At 40.7% G+C, this 21,621-nt stretch overlaps 1 protein-coding gene and 1 non-coding gene across 7 annotated transcripts in view; one reads left to right on the top strand and one right to left on the bottom strand.

Moving 5' to 3' along the window:
- LOC126291589 (microtubule-associated protein futsch-like) overlaps positions 1-21,621 on the bottom strand; it is a 263,380-nt gene that overhangs the window by 151,727 nt on the left and 90,032 nt on the right. For all 6 annotated transcript variants that reach the window (XM_049985126.1, XM_049985122.1, XM_049985124.1 and 3 more), the window contains 3 exons: positions 13,861-14,053; positions 10,112-10,214; positions 2,286-2,494 (listed from right to left, as the gene is read on the bottom strand). In XM_049985126.1, coding sequence (XP_049841083.1) covers positions 2,286-2,494; positions 10,112-10,214; positions 13,861-14,053 — 505 coding nt within the window. The remainder of the gene's footprint in view (positions 1-2,285; positions 2,495-10,111; positions 10,215-13,860; positions 14,054-21,621) is intronic.
- Trnat-ugu (transfer RNA threonine (anticodon UGU)) lies at positions 3,820-3,894 on the top strand. Its single transcript has one exon. It is a non-coding gene; the product is annotated as a tRNA-Thr (tRNA).

The raw sequence follows: 21,621 nt of genomic DNA, 5'->3' as shown, positions 1-21,621 counted from the left end.
ATCAGTTCTGACTCCACAAACCTCAGTCAGTCACTCCACACCCAATAAACAAGGCATTATCTTGCATGCGTGTGCATGTGGGGAAAAAGAAAGGACACACACACACACACACACACACACACACACACACACACACACACACACACACGCGTGCATGCGCATGCACTGTGGGAATGGAGTGAAGTTTTACTGTAAAGCACACCAAAAGATAATTATGACATAAACTGAAGCTTATTTTGGGTGAGAATTGAAGCAGCACAGGGTTCTAATTGCCACCAAGTTGTCAACATGTAGTATTTCCAGTGACAGGATTCCGTTTACTCATCTCGTATGAAAAGTACGAGTTATTGTGGGGTTATTCTGACCCCAGACCCACAAGGAATATGCCTGGTGTTATCACTCAAAAAAGAATTTGAAGCCCCATAGCAGGTCAACAATAAAGATAATTAAATATAAATAAAACAATAACTTTTGCTACAGGTACAGTATTAGTGCAATAATATATATTTGCTATTTCACTGCGTTAACAACTGTATCGGAACATAAAAAATTTATGTTTTTACTTTTTCTCTTTAACTGTATTTAATTATTTTTATTTATGAACTTGGCTAGCTATGGACCACATACAACTTAAGACTTATGGTGTTTCTTTTTCTTCCGTTCTTCCCAGTACTACTACATTTTCTCGCCACCTGCTCTTCTCTGTGCTCTTCTCTGCTCATCTGTCTGCACTCTCTTGCGTTGAGGTTTTGGCTCATCTTCTTCATAGTTTGCGTTTTCTATCAGTAGCCTGAAGTGATTACTATCACGTATTATTTCTTCTATAACACCTGTTATGTTGGCATCTTTCTTTACTGCTTCTATCCATCCTACAGATTTTTTTTCAGCTTACTAATGTAATTAAAAATTTTCTTTGTAATCCGTGTTTCTTCCATTGTGTTTAAATGTCCATACAATTTTAGGGTCTCTTCCTCATTGTATCTGTGATCTTTTCTGTATTTTTGTATAAGTCTTCATTTCCCTTTTTAATCCACCTATTTTCCTTATTTTTCTCAGGACCTAGAATTTTTCTTAGTATTTTTTTCTCTCTTTTTTCTAGTTCTCTTAATTTGCCTTTCTTATTCAATGTTAGGCACTCTGATCCATACGTTGCTTGTGTCCCAATAACTGAATTATAATGTTTAATCTTAACTTGTATTGATATTTATTTCTTACTGAAGTAGTTTTGTGTTAATTTGTATGAAAGTTCTAACTTTTTTATTTTTTCTTTATTTGTTGTGTTATCCAGTCCATTGGCTTGGATCCAATCCCCCAGGTATTTGAATCTATCAACTCTCTTAATTTTTCCATACTTCGTTTTCATAAACTTTTCTGTATTATGTTTGTGTTCTATATACTCTGTTTTTTCATAGGATATTTTTAGCCCAGTCTCCTCAGCAATCTCGTGTAACAGATCAAGCATAACTGTTGTGTCTGTTCAGTTTTCAGTTATCAATGCTATATCGTCTGCAAAGGCTAAACATTTCACTTGAAATTTGTTCTTTCCTTGGCCCATGCTTATACCCTTTGTGCCTCTAATTTCTCATGTGCTTTCCCATGTTTTTAATATTTTATCTGTAACCAAGTTAAAGAGAATTGGGGGCAGTCCATCTCCTTGTTGAACTCCTGTTTTTATTTTGAATGGTTCAGAAATTTCGTCCTGAAATTGTATGTATAAGAATATATAACAGCAAACACCTAGGCTTGTTAAAAATATGGGTAAATGAAAATAGAAGAGGAATCTGAAAATGTACTTAATGTGAGGGCAAGTGTTGACAATATTAAAAAAGGAGGTTTGTGTTTATTGTAGGAAGCAAATAAAATGTATGATTCCCTCAATGTGGCAGTGACTAATTTACTAAAACAAAATATTTTACCAACAATGGAAAATCCAGGATGCAATAATGTCTGGCCTCAGCAGCCAGAGACAGTGGTCACGCACTTGTGTGAGAGTGGCGTTTATGTGATTGTGTGGGTGTATGGTGTCTAATTTTGAAGAAGGCCTTTTGGCCGAATGCTTAGTTGTTTAGCAGTCTTCTCGTCTGTCTGCAACCCGACATCTTCATTATATGGTGAGTAGCAATTCCAATAAATATTTGGGGTGATATGTTAGCAGCCAAACATAGCTCATTTCAAAGTTGAACTACTGACAAGTTTTTATCTGTTGATCTACTTCACAAAAATTTATATAAAAACAAGATGTCAAATGATTCCTTCTGCATTAATAGATAAACATATCCACTTACCCATGTCACACATGTTTTCGGAGACAAGCCCTTTGTCACGAAGGTAGGTCTTCTCTTCGGCATCTATGGGACGTCGCTGAAGGTCAGGATATTTTCGCTTGAATGACTTTATACCGAGGTACTCAGAGATTTGTTCTTGAATCATTAAGTGATCGCCAGACTTTTCTGGCCACTGGTACTCTGCTATCTGATCCACTGTGAACACCTTGCTGCAAAGATAGATGGTGGAACATGTAACAGATTGCTCACAGTATTTTCACACACATGTAATTGTGGAGGGAGACACAGGCTTGTCTAAACTAAGCTGTGTCAAATGGATGCAGGCTGCAGTAGTCATGCAGAGATGAAGAGGGTTGCACAGGACAGTCTAGTACGGAGAGCTACATCAAAACCTCTCTTCCTATTGCAGACCACAACAACATGTTTTTATTGTGTCGAGTTACTTCCATCCTTACAATTACAACTTTTGTATTAGTGGCATACACTGAGGTGACAAAAGACACGGGATAGCCATATACACATATACAGAAAGTGGTATTATCCAGGGTGTATACGCGAACAAGGAAAATAAATTCCTGGATATTTTATGGATTTCCCTGTTAAAAATACACTTTCTGCCAGGTGAAAAACGCTTTTTCCATGTTAAGTGACAGTATATTTTCCCTTGGAACTGCAAAACTCATCAATCCTTTGAATGGTTATGGTTTTATACACGGACCCAGAATTTTCCGGCACTTTAGAAAACGAAACTCAGGGAAAAAGATATATTTTGCAAATGTCTTTGATGTGCAGCAACATGTACGTTGCGTATTTTCGTATTATGAAAGTATACATTGGAATTCCATCAAACGCTGTATGCTACTCTCTGAATCATTGAAATCGAGATTGCGATGTGCTTTTATAACCCAGTCATCGTCATAGTGATCTCACCAGCCCCGATGACAGCGGATATTCAGAGCATAGGACACGTGACGTAGTCAGCCAACAGCAACATCACTGTTAAGTAGCATGAACACACAAACAGGGAAAGTCAATAGCTTAAATTAATATACATAGTATTGCTACAAGAAATGCACAGCTTTCATATGTAATATTGGTCTGTAAGGTTAATAAGCTGCAAGAGAAGCTAAACTTTCGCATATAATGTTGATCTTTTTTGCGAGTGTTACACTTTAAGACATATCAGACAAATATACCAGTAAAATTTTTAATAATGACGTACATGTCTGATCTTCGGGGTTCGAAATTCGTCTAAATGGCTCGTCATCAAAGAGTTGATCTTTAAATGAGAGTCAAACACTCTGTATAGTTGACTGTATAGTGAAAGGCTACCCAGCCACTGACCTCCTCCTGTACAAATGCACACACTTTGCTCAAACTCTTACGGGAATCATCACCTTAGTTGGCGCGAGTAATGAGTGAATGGTCAAATATCTTTTAGGAACATTACAAATGTAGGTTATGGACAGCTGGGAATGTGGGTCTCACGGGAAGCGTACAAGGAATATGTCCCTGCAGTCGTGCTATCCTCTGTGCCCTCGGTGGCTCAGATGGATAGAGCGTCTGCCATGTAGGCAGGAGATCCCGGGTTCGAGTCCCGGCCGGGGCACACAGTTTCAGCTGTCCCCACTGAGGTATATCAACAACACCTATTGGCAGCTGTATTATATCATGTTTGGTTCTTTATTATGGCATAATGCCATACGTGCCCTTGAAATGCAGCGAACAGTTGAAACTAGCCAGTACTGTGGAATTACACATTTCGTTTCAAATGCACTGACTGCCTCTGCGGTTTAATAAAAGTCAAATTTCTTTATCAAACCGACAAAAATAACTAAATTGTTCTGCAAGGCGATTAACGCTTGACTGTCTGAAAGGTGAAAATAAAATAAAATCTGAAACTAAAAACATGTTAGCCTTCTGTAATTATGTGAACGTATTTTAATTCACTTGATAGCTCCCAGCTACAGATATCCGTTTTGTTTTCATTTCACGTGAGAGGGAACGAAGGGTAAACAGCAAACTCACTAAATGTAAACATGGGTCACGTGGTGACTACCCACTATAACTCAGACTGCTCTGCACATCAGCAGCTGAATCTATGACATTTGCTGACCGAGTCAATACTACAAAAAAAAGAAATTTTCAAAAATATGTTCATCTTGTAGCGCACATCTTTCTGAAAAGGCTGAAACCTAAAACGTGTGTTTGAGGAAATGTAAGACATGTTATTTGTTCTTAAGTGTGTCAAAGTGCAGTGTCAAGCCTCCTCAGACAGCATTCTTCTATCGCATGTCACTGTATTTCGCTCTGTGGAATTAAAACATGTATATTTTGTAAAAGATGCCATCAAACTATATTCAGGACAGTGGAAATTATAATGTCCTGTGGTGCCTCTCCAGCTCCCAGTCGGCCGGATGGGATTATTTGTAATCGGGAGAACAAAAACACTTCAGAAAATTTGTGGTCTTTATTGCCTATTAGCTAATACCTCACTGTTTTGTGTGACATAAAATTAAATATAGGATACATAAAACCAATAAAGAGAAGAGATAAGCAAGAAATTATGCATTTCTTCAATCCTTAACTCCTAGCATTTTTTTTCTCTCTCTAATCTTGCTACAGCTTTACATGATGTGCTTTCCTTTCTGAGAAAGAGTCTATTACCTCAAAGTTCTTCAAACGTTTTCCTACATGAAAAATCAAAATGTCGTTATATAATACTGAAAAATCTGTTAATATAAATAATACCCAAGACTGGTGTGGTTTCTGTATCTGATTACGTCTATTTTGTCACTGAGTCCCTGAATTAAACAAAATAGGACTTTCTAATATTGCAGCAATTTTGTAACACAAGCCAAATAAATGCGACTGTTTTGGCACAAATGGTCATTTTTATAACACGACAGAATACAATTCACGAAGTACCAATATCAAATGCCTATTAAACCTACTACAAGCAAAAAGCTTCATGTTAGGAAATACTTTCACATTTCATTCATATGCACCAGTTTCTCAAGCATGAGATCAAAAAGTAGTACTACGAAATTTTTTTATAAAACTGGAATCGTCTTATTATTCCATAATTTGTGTGACGTCGCCGTTTCTTCTCCTTCCTCGTTCGAACAAACAATCTTGTCATCACCAATTCTGTAGCTATTCCTGTCATTGTCAAAATTTGTTCGCCAATTAACTTCACTAACCCTGTCAGAATCACAGGTTTAGTTATCTCACAATTATTCTCCTGTTAAGCGTTGTTACATATTCGTACAACACGTTTTGCTTCCAGAACAGAACTTAAGCAGCAGCTAGCCGGGGACTGTACAATTGGTCCTGTAGCGACCTGGCCAAAAATTTTCTGTCAAAGTTTCATTTTCTTGGATACAACGAGAAGATAATACGTAATCTTTCTCACCTGTTATTTCCACTCTGGAAGTCGGAATCTATGGATTTCGCTAGTAATTATAACAACGCTCATCATTTGCAAACCCAATCAACCACATAATCAGACAGTGGTTGGCATTCATCCGTTCGGCTTTACTCCACTCAGCTCGTATAGCCCCGTCCCCTTTTGTCTGCGGAAAGTTTATTTCTAGATGCGACGAAGATTCTCCTGACAGACACATAATGTACACTATGCACGCATTCAAAAATAAATTTATGGTTCATTCAGAAATCAACTTAAGATGTGTTCAAGAATGTTCAAAAACCAACAGGGATGCGTTTCAAAATCATATGAATAATCGATAGACCAATGTGCGCTGGATGCTAGGCGCTTTGCGAAACAAGTTTTTTCCCCCACAAGAATATGAATTTGGCGCCCCCTTTTCCCGGTAGCATCTAGCTGCTTGTTGTGACTGCTTGCACAGATTCCTGTAGCCAGAAGTGGGAGAATCTACTACTCAAACGTGACTCAACTGTGCATGTGCATATGCATGTGCCCACTCGTAACTGCTAAAACGAATCTAATGTAAACCGTTGTGACTTCATGCTCATTGGAGGCAATTTGTTCTTATGAAGCAGTGAATAGTCTTTCTAAAGCCTTTGACACATTTTGCTGTTGGCAGACATTTGCATGAGCACTGTGTACCGTTTTTGTATATGGCACATTTCCTTTGTAATTTAAGTTAATTTGGTTTTGTTTCTCTCATTTATGTTTTATTGTTGAAGTACTATTCTGCAGTACGGGATACAATAATATCCTTTGTTAGAGTATCGGTTCTTATCAGTCAAAAGTACAAAAATTTAACAGAAAACTAACAAAATGAAAAATTCCCAGAATTCTAAGAAATTCCTGGGTTTTTCCTGGTTTTCTTCCGGGTGAAAAAATTCCCGGCTTTTCCCCAGATCTCCCGGTTGTCCTGGGTCGTATACACCCTGTTATCGTGCACCCAAGGTATAAAAGGACAGTGCATCCATATTCAGGTGATTCGTGTGGAAAGATTTCCGGTGAGATTATGACTGCACCGTGGGAATTAACAGACTGACTGCGGAATGGTAATTGGATCTAGATGCAAAGAACATTTCCTTTTGAAAATCATTAGGGAACTCAATATTGCGCGAACTGCAGAGTCAAGAGTGTGCCACGAATACCACATATTTCAGACATTACCTCTCACCGTGGGCAACACAGTGACTAATGGCCTTCACATAACAACCGAGAGCAGCAGTGTTTGTGTAGAGCTGTCAATGCTAACAGACAAGCAACACTGCATGAAATAACAACAGAAATCAATGTGGGACATACAACGAATATGTTAGGACAGTGTAGCAAAATCTGGAGTTAATGGGCTATGGCAGCAGATGACTGATACAAGTGCTTTTGCTAACACCATATCACCTGTGGCACCTCTCCTGGGCTCGTAACTGTATTAGATGGAGAACTGTCGCCTGGTCAGATGAGTCCTGATTTCAGCTGGTATGAGGTGATTGTAGGGCTCGAGTGTGTCGCAGACCCCACGAACTCGTGGACCCAAGTTCTCAGCAATGCACTGTGCATGAATCATTGAGTGGAAATGACTATGTTCAGCTACTTGGAGACCATTTGCAGCCATTCACGGAATTCATGCTCTCAAACAATGACAGAATTTTCACGGATGACAATGCACCTTTCACCTCGGCACAAATGTTCGCAAATGGTTTGAAGAACATTCTGCACAATTAGAACAAATTATTTGGCCACACAGAGTAGCCAACATGGGATATAATCAAGAGGTCAGTTCATGCACAAAATTCTGCAGCTATGGACGGCTATAGGGACAGCATGGCTCAATATTCCTGCAAGAGAATTCCAATGGATTTTCGATTCCATGCCACATAGATTTGTTCCACTACACTGGGGAAAAGGGGATCCGGCACGATATAAGGAGGTATCTCATGACTTCTGTCACTTCAGTGCATTTTTAATACAGTGATATAGCACATTGCACTTTACAATCACACAATTTTGAAACGTGTTGTGTGACCAACTTTGATTCTGGATCTTGTTCATTAACAGTACTGGAAAGGAAGGGCGTTTTTGTTGCCTGGTACATTTAAGAGACAGAAAAAGACAAGAAATATAAGAGAGAGAGAGGGGGGGGGGGGCTGTAATCTTGATTGCCAATTGGTCATATTTGTGTAGTTTATTTGGAAACAATCTGTTGGTATAAATAAAATAGAAAGAAGCTTCCACATGGGAAAAATATATTAAAAACAAAGATTCCAAGACTTACCAAGCGGGAAAGCGCCGGCAGACAGGCACATGAACAAAACACACAAACACACACACAGAGTTACTAGCTTTCGCAACCGATGGTTGCTTCTTCAGGAAGGAGAGGGAAAGACTAAAGGATGTGGGTTATATACAATGTCCAGTCTGACAGTTAGCATGTACTACTAAAAGCCTAGACAACAAATCTTCATCTCTGATTGCTATCTCATTTGAAACAAGCCTGTGTGTATGTGCGGATGGATATATCTGTGTGTGTGTGTGTGTGTGTGTGTGTGTGTGTGTGTGTGTGTGTGTGTGTGTGTGTGTGTGTGTGTGTGCGCGCGAGAGTGTACACCTGTCCTTTTTTTCCCTAAGGGAAGTCTTTCCGCTCCCGGGATTGGAATGACTCCTTACCCTCTCCCTTAAAACCCACATCCTTTCGTCTTTCCCTCTCCTTCCTGACGAAGCAACCATCGGTTGCGAAAGCTAGTAACTCTGTGTGTGTGTTTGTGTGTTTTGTTCATGTGCCTGTCTGCCGGCGCTTTCCCGCTTGGTAAGTCTTGGAATCTTTGTTTTCAATCTGTTGGTATATTACAGAAAATTGTTGAAGCTTGGCCTGTTACTGTAAATGTCAAAAACCAACCCAGAATATCAACTACGCCTAAGTGCTTGGCAAAATTTTGTTTCAAATGAGATAGCAATCAGAGATGAAGATTTGTTGTCTAGGCTTTTAGTAGTACATGCTAACTGTCAGACTGGACATTGTATATATGTTACGGAAGAGATGGATACATCATCGCCTGTGTGTTCCCCATTGGACTATGGGATATTTCGTCAGGTGAAATGATGTTTGACAGTTTGCAGACTGATATGATGGACACATCATAGGCATAGGATTACAACATCCATTTGTTAGGGAAAATTTGTCGATGGAAAATGCAGTTTGTCGAAACATTTAATGTAGAGTTCAGCTACAGTGGTAAAACCGAGATGCTACCAAGCCAATTTGATTCATATGCTGTGAAATTTCCTGCATTTAGGCATTACAATGTTAAGGATGAACTAAAATTTTTAAAAATAAGTACCAGAATGTTGTTGTTAACAAAGTCCAGATGTATGTGTAAAGTTCTAATTTTAGGATGGACAGAATAACAAATGACGGTCGTACATGGAAGAATTTTTTTGAAGAATCTGGTTCTATGGAAAAAGTAAGATTGTGTGTCAGCAATAAATTGGGACAATTTAGTTGTCAAGGATTTGACGCTTCTGGGGTGCCTTGGCACAAATAGACTGGTAAAAACACATACGAGATTGTTATGTATAGTAAAGCTACCAAATCAGTGCCAGTAGACGATGTAACAGACTGGAGAAATATAGACAGTAAATGTGAGGCATAAAATACTGTATTTCAGAGTAATCAATTTTATGTTGGTATACTGGTTAATGGTTCGGAGCCTAAGGCTGATGATAATATTCAAGTTGAGCTTCAATATTTTCCAAGTATGGTAAAAAATGTAATACATCAAACATTTCGTAAACGGAAGAGTAAAATAACATTCTGAATAAAATTTTGTCTGCATAAGCATTTTTTTTTTATTATTTAAAGTGGGACCACATCAGATACTACCCAGATTCTTTGAGGCTTGCATCCGTCGTATGCAATTCAGACCAAAGGATTGAACATCTTGCCTTGACTTTCTATGGTAACAGGATAAATGGACCTGCTGCAATTATAGTACTTTAAGAACTGTAGTGTCATAAGCCAAAATGAGAAGAATTGATTCATAGGTTTAGGGAAGCATATCGAATGTGTGTGTTTATGCCTAATGGTATTAGGTGTGCACATGCATATTATGATTTGAGACAGAGGATGTGTAAGAAGTTGTGGTACCAATGCTAGAACCTCAATAAAATAAAAACCTCAAAAGACACGCAGCCTCGTGCTTAAGGAGGCATCCAGTACTATAGGGTATAACGTATAGACTGCAAGCAGTTGCAAAAGAGCAAAGAATTAAGCGTGTGTAAGTGCCAGTCTCACAATGTTTAATGCATCCAATTTTAAGTCTATTAATAAACACTACAAATGTCTGTGCATGTTTATACGAAGAGAGCTGCGAACACACATTTTACTTACATTTCTGCGTCACACACCTCCATACGATTCTTCTTTTTCACACTTTCAGTTGTCGCTGTGCTGATCACACTGCCCTGAGATTCTTCACCAACTCCTTCCGCACCTGTTGGGACATAAATTGTGCATGTCAGTGTTTGCTAGGCTTATTTTTTTAGTCTGCTCATTCTCACAGCCAATTATTTGTCTAGCTAGAGCAAACAAAAAATCTAGTTTCAAAACACGGTCCATACATGCCACATACCAAGTTAAAATTAAAATTTTGAGTTGGTAAGAGGCACATGTGTATTGCGGCATTCATTCTGCGAGCATTATGAAGCATGTGTTGTCACTTTGATGTTTAGTATCAAGACCAGGTCCTGTCAGTGCAGCCACACCAGGCCAGGCATGAAAATCAACCTGTAAAGTTCGAAACTAGTCACCTAATATAAATACTGTAACTGTTGAAAGAATTAAAAGTAAACATTTTAAGGAATTAAAAAAAAATTCTGATTCCCTGTCAACAAAATGGTGAAACTGAAGTAATAGTTGATTTTTTGTGTACTGCCGGCTCCACACATTGAGAGAGAAAGAGAATGTGGATGTGCATTTCTCTGCCCACAAACATAACTCTCAAAACTGTTTCAACTGTCAAAGGAAACTTGGTTTTCTCTGCAGGAGCTGTAGTGACATTAGAAGCCTTAAAATTTGTTGGCTCCCTTCAGGTTTCCATAGTCCTCGTTTTACCTGATTCTGTGTCAGTTTTACAATCTCTAAGGCACCTTGGTAATCATTTGGCAATGCGTCCAGTGTGAAATCCAAGTAGAGATGATAGAATTTCTGTGGTTTAAATCTTGCTGCAGCACAATTCATTACATAGAAGTTGATACCCTTGTTAAAGAAGCCAGAAAATCCACAACTTCCACAATGACCTCAAACTTTGCCTTCTGTATTGTACTGCGTGGCCACACAAAATGCCTTGCAACAATGGCAACAGGCTTGAATGTGTCTTAATTATTCAGAGGAAGACATTAATGCCTGTGTTCAGCTTTTTAAACTAAGTAGAACCTAGTGTTGCGATGTTCGCTTGCTAGATTGCTGATATCTACAGCCTGTCATACACAATTCAATCACGGGAGCATCCCAATGCATCTCCTTTACATTGGAATACTGTATTTTTTTATGTACTGTTATTTTAATTTAAGCTCTGAACAGTTGTGTTTCCAGTGTTCCTATTCTTTTGTTTTATCTGTTAAATTGTGCTGCTGCGGAAAAGTGAAACACAGCATGTTTCAACACCTTTGTTAGATGTATATGTGTATTTTTATTTATATTTGTGCCAGCACCATAATGTTAATCGTTAATGTTGTTCTGCACCTACATCCACATCTACATGTATACTCTGCAAACCACCATGTGGTACATGGCAGAGGGTACGTCCAACTGTACCAGTTATCAGAGTTTCTTCCCATTTCATTCACATACAGAGCATAGGAAGAATGACTGTTTGAATGCCCCTGTGCTACATGTTGAAGACTTGAGTACCATGGCCTGGGTTCCAGGATGGTCATTTCCTAACATACATGGCTCACTGGTAATTCAATACATAAAAAAATGCGTACTCAAAGCAAGGAACATCAGGAACATTAAAGACTTCAAAGACGAAAGAAAAAGGATAGCACTCACAATAAATATCTCATCGATACGGATATATGTGTTTTTTGGGAGGCAGAAATTTCTGCTACTTTGGGAAGAACACAAACAAATACAGACTTGGTGAAAACTTGAAAGCTTTTGTCACGGAGAAATGGACTTCAATACTAGAATGACGAAAAAATTGTTCTGTACATAAGATTTGGTTTTAACCCATTACTGGCCATTGCCTTTTTTTTTGGGGGGGGGGGGGGGGGGGGGCACGCGTATATTTTCCTTATTTCTACGTACGCAATGGAGCTTTTAGCCTTTATTGTTGCATCTGTAGGTTCAACTAACTGCTTTAATGCCTGTAAATGTAAAATAAATAACTTTTTCCTAAGTACTTCATCTCAGGAAAATTATACACTTGCCAATTTTTTGTTTTCGCACTCGGCAACACAGTACGTCTGCTGGTAGTTCCTGGACGACAATGAGCTGTGATTTAGTTGTCTGGGCGTGTTTGTTATGAACAGATAGATGTCTGTGTAAGACTCGAAAAGAATGGCAAAAGAAAAGGAACGAGGATTCTATCACTACATGTTTGACAAAGAGAACGAACTTCTGGTTTTGAAATAGAGCGACAACAAACTAGTATGTGTAGCAACAAATTACAGCACTATTACTCCTCTGAATTCTACTAAAAGATACTCATGAGCAAAGAAAATGGAAATATCTGTTACACTGCAACATCTAATTGAAGAATACAATGCCCATATGGGTGGCGTAGTATCTACTGGACAAGCAGATACCACTTTATAGGACGAGGATAAGGTCAAAGAAATAGTGGTGGCCACTATTCACACAGATGATAGATATCTGCGTACTAAACACATGGCGTGCATACCAAATTGCTAACTCTAATGAGAAGCTCTCACTTTTGGATATCCGACGGAGAATAGTGATGTTTTTCCTATCAAAGAAAACAGGATCAGTAGCAAAACGCAGAGGACCACAAGGAAGCAAATTAATGGGAGGACGGGTGAGCACAGATGTACGACTAGATCCAGGAAATCATTTCATTGTGCCAAGTAAAACGCAGAAGAGATGTGCTTACTGAAAAAAAAAAAAGAACAAAAATTTGTGATAGGTGCAATGTTCATTTCATACTGAATAGATAGTCAATAATATTAAAACATTCTTGTTTCTTACAATATTATACATGGAGAATAAGGTTGTGAATTCGGATAGCGCATTTGGCCAATGTCCCAAAAATGGGACAGTCTGTAGTTTTTGTTCTAATAAACAGAAAATTTTGAAAACAACTTTTTGTTCAATTAATCACTGAATGTAACATATTTAAATATAAAAGTTTGCAAAAAATGATCTGATAGAGTTTTGGCCAGTAATGGGTTAAAAGGTGCCAGAATGAATAAGGCGTGTGCATGTGAGACAACATAGTTTTGAAAAACATGTACAAAATTATATTTTTACGAAACAATGAAATATCAGAATAAAATCTGCCAGTGGTTTCTTCAGATGAAACACTGATTCCGACATATACGTGAACAAATGTTATCACACAGATAATGTACAAGGAATATTCTCAAACAAAAGTGTGGGTCGCCTGTGCTACACAGGGCACTACCGTATAGACATGTAGCATGTGGCTGCATTCCACTTGCAAGAACACCAGAGAGCACACTGCCCTTCTCTTCCAGCTCTGTTTTTTGGGTGTAAACATGACAGTGAAGCTAATGTGGTCAGGTCTACAATTAGCTCTGCCAGGTAATACAACACCCATGTTTACTCAATAACTAACTAGATCACACAATTTTATGAATAGGAGGAAGCGGCCCTATACACAACATGTGGTTCAAAAATGGTTCAAATGACTCTGAGCACTATGGGACTTAACATCTGTGGTCATCAGTCTCCTAGAACTTAGAACTACTTAAACCTAACTAACCTAAGGACATCGCACACATCCATGCCCGAGGTAGGATTCGAACCTGCGACCGTAGCAGTCGCGCAGTTCCGGACTGAGCGCCTAGAACCGCTAGACCACCGCGGCCGGCCACAACATGTGTTCAGATTCTCAGACAGTAGCATATGGCTAAAGACAGAAAAGTTCCACTTACCTGGTGTCTTGGCCACAGGGATCTTGTCAGGAATCTGCACCGGCGACTGAGCCCGACTGCCTTCTGCACTCTCAGGCTCTGCCATTCTCCCAACTACTGCACCATCGGCACTCATGCGTGTCTCTTCTTCGAACACCTGCACTGTACTTGGAGCAGGGCACGGTGATGGAGGCTCGCTTGCCATCGGTGGAGCCTGTAAACCAATGTATGTCTAGCTAAAAACATTTTTACAGCTATATTATCAATTCCCAACACACTGTTATTTGGAACAGTGTTCGACAAAATTAGTAAAAAAATTTAATTTATAGTTGCAAATTTGTCAAATGAGTACTGGTTTTGATCACCAGGCAATCCCCTTGCACACCACTGTCAAACCCGATTACCTGAACTGATGCATCACTATAAAGGTAAAATAATGATGCCTACTCGATTAAGCAGGTTCGTCGACTGTGAGTCTGTGGATGGCCTGATTATCAAAAGCAATAGTCGAAACTTCCTGGCAGATTAAAACTGTGTGCCCGACCGAGACTCGAACTCGGGACCTTTGCCTTTCGCGGGCAAGTGCTCTACCATCTGAGCTACCGAAGCACGACTCACGCCCGGTACTCACAGCTTTACTTCTGCCAGTATCCGTCTCCTACCTTCCAAACTTTACAGAAGCTCTCCTGCGAACCTTGCAGAACTAGCACTCCTGAAAGAAAGGATATTGCGAAGACATGGCTTAGCCACAGCCTGGGGGATGTTTCCAGAATGAGATTTTCACTCTGCAGCGGAGTGTGCGCTGATATGAAACTTCCTGGCAGATTAAAACTGTGTGCCCGACCGAGACTCGAACTCGGGACCTTTGCCTTTCGCGGGCAAGTGCTCTACCATCTGAGCTACCGAAGCACGACTCACGCCCGGTACTCACAGCTTTCACTTCTTTCAGGAGTGCTAGTTCTGCAAGGTTCGCAGGAGAGCTTCTGTAAAGTTTGGAAGGTAGGAGACGGATACTGGCAGAAGTAAAGCTGTGAGTACCGGGCGTGAGTCGTGCTTCGGTAGCTCAGATGGTAGAGCACTTGCCCGCGAAAGGCAAAGGTCCCGAGTTCGAGTCTCGGTCGGGCACACAGTTTTAATCTGCCAGGAAGTTTCATATCAGCGCACACTCCGCTGCAGAGTGAAAATCTCATTCTAAAAGCAATAGTCGTTTAATAAAATAAAATCCCATCTGCACCCTAAAGCAAATAATAGTTTTCATTCTTCGAGTCATGAGTCAAGTAAAAGCGGTACTCCATGAAAAGTATTTGAGACTCTGGCTTTAATTTATAGAAAAACTATGAATATTAAATGACTACAATTTTAAATAGGAAACGTTTCCTAATATTTTTCAAAATATTCCTAGAAATATATTTACATAATCACAAATTTTGTCTTATTATATACAGAAAATGCTTGGAATGAATATCATTGATATTGCAGACACTGCCAACAGTTATGTTTAATATATTAATAGAATATGTTTGAAACTAGAGCAGAAAATCATTTACAATAAGATAATGAACAATGGGCCTCATTAAAATATGGAAAAAATTAACCATTTCTTGAAACAAAATATTACACGCTATGAATAATTTTTTACATGGGACACAGAACACAACCATTCACCATATCCCCCTTTAGCACAAATTAGCAGCCTTTTATCTAAGTCTATAGTACACACATGGCGTAATGTAACACAATTCATGCCTGTGATGCTGTTCCTCAAAGCTAACACATTGGGATGCCGAGATTTGTCAGAGACCCTTTCAACTATAATCAATATGTTGCAATATAGTGGTTTAAACTGGGGCTGTGGAAGTGCAAAGTTCTTTACACCAAAACATGTCTAACTTGTCTAGCACCCAGTGTGTACCAAGTGGTACGTATAAACCAGTGCACCATATGGAGTTCAAGACACCACTGTTTCCATCCATGACTGTGGAAAACCTGCACTAACATTCAAATAAACCTCTTTTGCGAGTTCTCTTTTATACTAAGAAACATTTTTGCTGGACACAGTTCTTAGCACACCCCCTGGGTTGAGTGAAAGTCAGAGGTCATTTCCCCCATCTATTTTTGGATACACAATGAAAATGTCATCAGAAAAGAACTTCATTCGACTTGAGATATCTGTATCAACCAATATTTTAACTTTTAATTTGAAAAGTGCACAAGTCTTCTATTATTGCAACAGTTCCAGTGCTTATAGGAATACACAAAGATACACCAACGTGATGACAGTCATGGGATACCTACTAATATCGTGCTAGACCACCTTTTGCCCGACGTACTGCAGCAACTCAATGTGGAATGAACTCACCATCCCCTGCAGAAATACTGAGCTGTGCTGCCTCTGCAGACATCCATAATTGCGAAAGTGTTTCCGGTGCAGGGTTTTTTTGTGCACAAACTGACCTCTCTATTATGTCCCATAAATGTCTGATGGGATTCACATCAGATACTGGGTGGCCAAATCATTTGCTCAAACTGAGCAACACATTCTTCAAATTGATTGGGAACAATTTATGCACAGTGACATTGTGCATTGACGTCCATAAAAATGGTATCATTGTTTGGAACACGACGACTATGAGTGGTTGCAAATGAACTCCAATTAGCCGAACATAACCATTTCCAGTCAATGATCTCTTCCAGCGTAACGACAACTGCTGGCACGATGATCAAGAACAGAAGAGCAGAGAGGGGGCTCTGAGTCGACGACAGCCAATAGTACGATGGCAAACCCATTTCTAGGATGACACCAAAGATAGGTGTGGCCTGAACAATATAAGCGCTGATGCCAGAGTGGAAGATGAGCCATCTACAAATACTACAGCAGTGACTTATGAACTGTATTCTTTTGCTTGCAATGAAATTGTATATACCAAAGAACAGTGGTTATTTGCATGTTGCCATTTGATTGTGACACACCTTTGTGAATATGCAAATTTAAATATTTTTAATTTAACCTGCTATAATAAACTCCAGCCTATTGCCACTCGGCATCTCCACTATATGGTAAGCAGCAACTTTCCTTCTCTAATATTGTAATAAACTCCATTAATTTGATATGCTTGAATCATTGTCTAGTGATCCAAGAAAACAGCTTCCTAGGTACCCTATATTAAAAAAGTGGGCAGAACACAATAATTGATGACAAGGATTAAAAAAAAAAATTCCCTGCGCCTCATGGCCATGGATTTTTCTTTTGTGTATTGCTGGTGCCTTAATTCTGTTTTGTCTTTTCTTTGCAAGGGTGTTTACTTGCTTTAACAGTCTCTTACCGCGTTTTTGCTAATGAGTGTTTTCAGGTGGGTGTTGCAGAAATTTTCTTTGCTTTTGTACTTATTTTCTTGTTTGCCTTGTCTGTTTCTTGCGTTTGTCTCTTCCAACATGCCCATCCCACCTATCCCACTCCCTGCTCATACACGACAGATGCAATGCGATGCGATGCAGTTAATGCAGATGTTTCAGTTTAAGAGCCAGCAAATATCCTCGCTGCCACACACGGTACGGCAGTTTCTGGTTAACCAAACTACTAATGCAGCACAAGCAACACACACAGCAGTGCCAAGTGCTATACTGCCTTTTCACCAGTTTCATGAACAAGAATAGGAATGGCTCAAGTGGTTGCATCAGCTTCAAGCCCACATAATTGCTCACAACATACCTGGTACTGTGGAATTCCCCTATTTAATGTCCATGGTAAGAAATGCTGTGTTCAGATTCACTCAGAAGTTGTTTCCTCACACCACTCCAGGGGAACTTTTGTATGATCGGGTTGTAGATTCGCTAAAAAACTGTTGAGACCAACAAGCAAATATGGTAGCAGCTAGGTATCAATTCTTTAATTGTAAAACATGGTCAGAACAAAATTAACACGAGGGGGTAACAGATTTGCTGGGTATGATGAGGAAATGCAAATTCAAATGTGCTTGTGGTGCTTTATATTCAGAAGTTACGTTGTGTGATGCGATCCTGTACAATGTATTTGATTTCAAACTAAGAGAACAGATTTTGAAACAGTCCATCCATCATTTCTGCAAGTGGTGCGAACACTAGATCAGTATGATTCACATGCCCTCTCGGCCGATAAATCTGAACAGCCATCAATTTGTCAGGATGAGTCCCTTGTTTGTGACCGGCCCATTCGGCAGCAGTAGCATGCGCTTGCCACACCGCATAAACAACTCTCCACACCACATACGCAGCTTGGTAAACATGCGGCACAGGCATTGCCAACTCTACACAAATGCTGCTGCTCTCTGTCAATAAGTGAAGCTGTAGGAGACTGGGTTGCCCTGATGAAAGGTAATGCCTGAAATTTGGTACTCGGGGCGTTCTCTTCACGCAGTGGTTCTTGGAATATGGAATCCCCAAAATGGAATGTACCACATGTCAAGCTCCAACTACCACTTCACATTCAAACTCTGTTAAATCCTACTGTGAGGCCAACATCATGTTGGAAGCCTTTTCATATGAATCAGTTAACAGCTACGATAATGCGCTGCACTTTTATACCTTGCGCATGCAATACTACTGCCACCTGAATATGCGCATATTGCTATCCCATGACGTTTGTCATGTCAGTGTAAGTTGATTATATATATATACTTCCACATGGGAAAAATATCTTAAAAACAAAGATTCCAAGACTTACCAAGCGGGGAAAGCGCCGGTAGATAGGCACAATGAATAAAACACACAAACACACACACAGAATTTGAGCTTTCGCAACTGGCAGCTGCTTCGTCAGGAAAGAGGGAAGGAAAAGGAAAGATGAAAGGATGTGCGTTTTAAGGGAGAGGGTAAGGAGTCATTCCAATCCCGGGAGCGGAAAGACTTACCTTAGGGGGAAAAAAGGATAGGTATATACTCACATATATATATCTCTGCATGTGTCTGTGTATGTGCGGATGGATATGTGTGTCTGTGCGAGTGTACACCTGTCCTTTTTTCTCCCTAAGGGAAGTCTTTCCGCTGCCGCGATTGGAATGACTCCTTACCCTCTCCCTTAAAACCTACAACCTTTCGCCTTTCCCTCTCCTTCCCTCTTTCCTGAAGAAGCAACCATCGGTTGCGAAAGCTAGAAATTCTGTGTCTGTGTGTGTGTGTCTGTGTGTGTGTGTGTGTGTGTTTTATTTATTGTGCCTATCTACCGGCACTTTCCCGCTTGATAAGTCTTGGAATCTTTGTTTTTAATATATATATATTACTTCCACATGGGAAATATATATTAAAAACAAAGATTCCAAGCGGGGAAAGTGCCAGCAGACAGGCACAATGAACAAAACACACACACAGAATTACTAGCTTTCGCAACCGATGGTTGCTTCTTCAGGAAAGAGGGAAGGAAAGAGAAAGACGAAAGAATGTGGGTTTTAAGGGAGAGGATAAGGAGTCATTCCAATCCCGGGAGCGGAAAGACTTCCCTTAGGGGGAAAAAAGGACAGGTGTACACTCGCACACACACACACATATCCATCCGCACATACACAGGCACAAACAGACATATTTAAAGGCAAAGAGTAAGGGCAGAGATGTCAGTCGAGGCGGAAGTACAGAAGCAAAGAAGTTGTTGAAAGACAGGTGAGGTATGAGCGGCGGCAACTTGAAATTAGCGGAGGTTGAGGCCTGGCGGATATCGAGAAGAGAGGATATACTGAAGGGCGAGTTCCCATCTCCGGAGTTCGCATAGGTTGGTGTTGGTGGGAAGTATCCAGATAACTCGGACGGTGTAACACTGTGCCAAGATGTGCTGGCCGTGCATCAAGGCATGTTTAGCCACAGGGTGATCCTCATTACCAACAAACACTGTCTGCCTGTGTCCATTCATGCGAATGGACAGTTTGTTGCTGGTCATTCCCACATAGAAAGTGTCACAGTGTAGGCAGGTCAGTTGGTAAATTACATGGGTGCTTTCACACGTGGCTCTCCCTCTGATCGTGTACACCTTCCGGGTTACAGGACTACAGGACTGGAGTAGGTGGTGGTGCGAGGGTGCATAGGACAGGTTTTACACCGGGGGCGGTTGCAATGGTACGAGCCAGAGGGTAGGTAAGGTGGTTTGGGGATTTCATAGGGATGAACCAAGAGGTTCCGAAGGTTAGGTGGACGGAGGAAAGACACTCTTGGTGGAGTGGGGAGGATTTCATGAAGGATGGATCTCATTTCGGGGCAGGATTTTAGGAAGTCGTATCCCTGCTGGAGAGCCACATTCAGAGTCTTATCCCGTCCCGGGAAGTATCCTGTCACAAGTGGGACACTTTTGGGGTTCTTCTGTGAGAGGTTCTAGGTTTGAGAGGATGAGGAAGTGGCTCTGGTTATCTGCTTCTGTACCAGGTCGGGAGGGTAGTTGCGGGATGCGAAAGCTGTTTTCAGGTTGTTGGTGTAATGGTCGAGGGATTCAGGACTGGAGCAGATTCGTTTGCCACGAAGGCCTAGGCTGTAGGGAAGGGACCGTTTGATATGGAATGGGTGGCAGCTGTCATAATGGAGGTACTGTTGCTTGTTGGTGGTTTTGATGTGGACGGATGTGTGAAGCTGGCCATTGGACAGATGGAGGTCAACGTCAAGGAAAGTGGCATGGGATTTGGAGTAGGACCAGGTGAATCTGATGGAACCAAAGGAGTCGATGTTGGAGAGGAAATTCTGGAGTTGTTCTTCACTGTGAGTCCAGATCATGAAGATGTCATCAATAAATTTATACCAAACTTTGGGTTGGCAGGCGTTGGTAACCAAGAAGGCTTCCTCTAAGCGACCCATAAATAGGTTGGCATACGAGGGGGCCATCCTGGTACCCATGGCTGTTCCCTTTAATTGTTGGTATGTCTGGCCTTCAAAAGTGAAGAAGTTGTGGGTCAGGATGAAGCTGGCTAAGGTGACGAGGAAAGAGGTTTTAGGTAGGGTGGCAGGTGATCGGCGTGAAAGGAAGTGCTCCATTGCAGCGAGGCCCTGGACGTGCGGGATATTTGTGTATAGGGAAGTGGCATCAATGGTTACCAGGATGGTTTCTGGGGGTAACAGACTGGGTACGGATTCCAGGCGTTCGAGAAAGTGGTTGGTGTCTTTGATGAAGGATGGGAGACTGCATGTAATGGGTTGAAGGTGTTGATCTACGTAGGCAGAGATACGTTCTGTGGGGGCTTGGTAACCAGCTACAATGGGGCGGCCAGGATGTTTGGGTTTGTGAATTTTAGGAAGTAGGTAGAAGGTAGGAGTGCGAGGTGACGGTGGGGTGAGGAGTTTGATGGAGTCAGGTGAAAGGTTTTGTAGGGGGCCTAAGGTTCTGAGGATTCCTTGAAGCTCCGCCTGGACATCAGGAATGGGATTACTTCGGCAAACTTTGTATGTAGAGTTGTCTGAAAGCTGACGCAGTCCCTCAGCCACATACTCCCGACGATCAAGTACCACAGTCGTGGAACCCTTGTCAGCCGGAAGAATGATGATGGATCGGTCAGCTTTCAGATCACGGATAGCCTGGGATTCGGCTGTGGTGATGTTGGGAGTAGGATTAAGGTTTTTCAAGAAAGATTGAGAGGCAAGGCTGGAAGTGAGAAATTCCTGGAAGGTTTGGAGAGGGTGATTTTGAGGAAGAGGAGGTGGGTCCCGCTGTGATGGAGGACGGAACTGTTGCAGGCAGGGTTCAATTTGGATAGTGTCTTGGGGAGTTGGATCATTAGGAGTGGGATCAGGATTGTTTTTCTTCGTGGCAAAGTGATATTTCCAGCAGAATCAAAGACA

This window comes from Schistocerca gregaria, chromosome 9 (genome assembly GCF_023897955.1).
Source record: "Schistocerca gregaria isolate iqSchGreg1 chromosome 9, iqSchGreg1.2, whole genome shotgun sequence".
Classification (NCBI taxonomy): Eukaryota; Metazoa; Arthropoda; class Insecta; order Orthoptera; family Acrididae; genus Schistocerca; species Schistocerca gregaria.
This window is presented reverse-complemented; position numbering and strand designations above follow the sequence as displayed.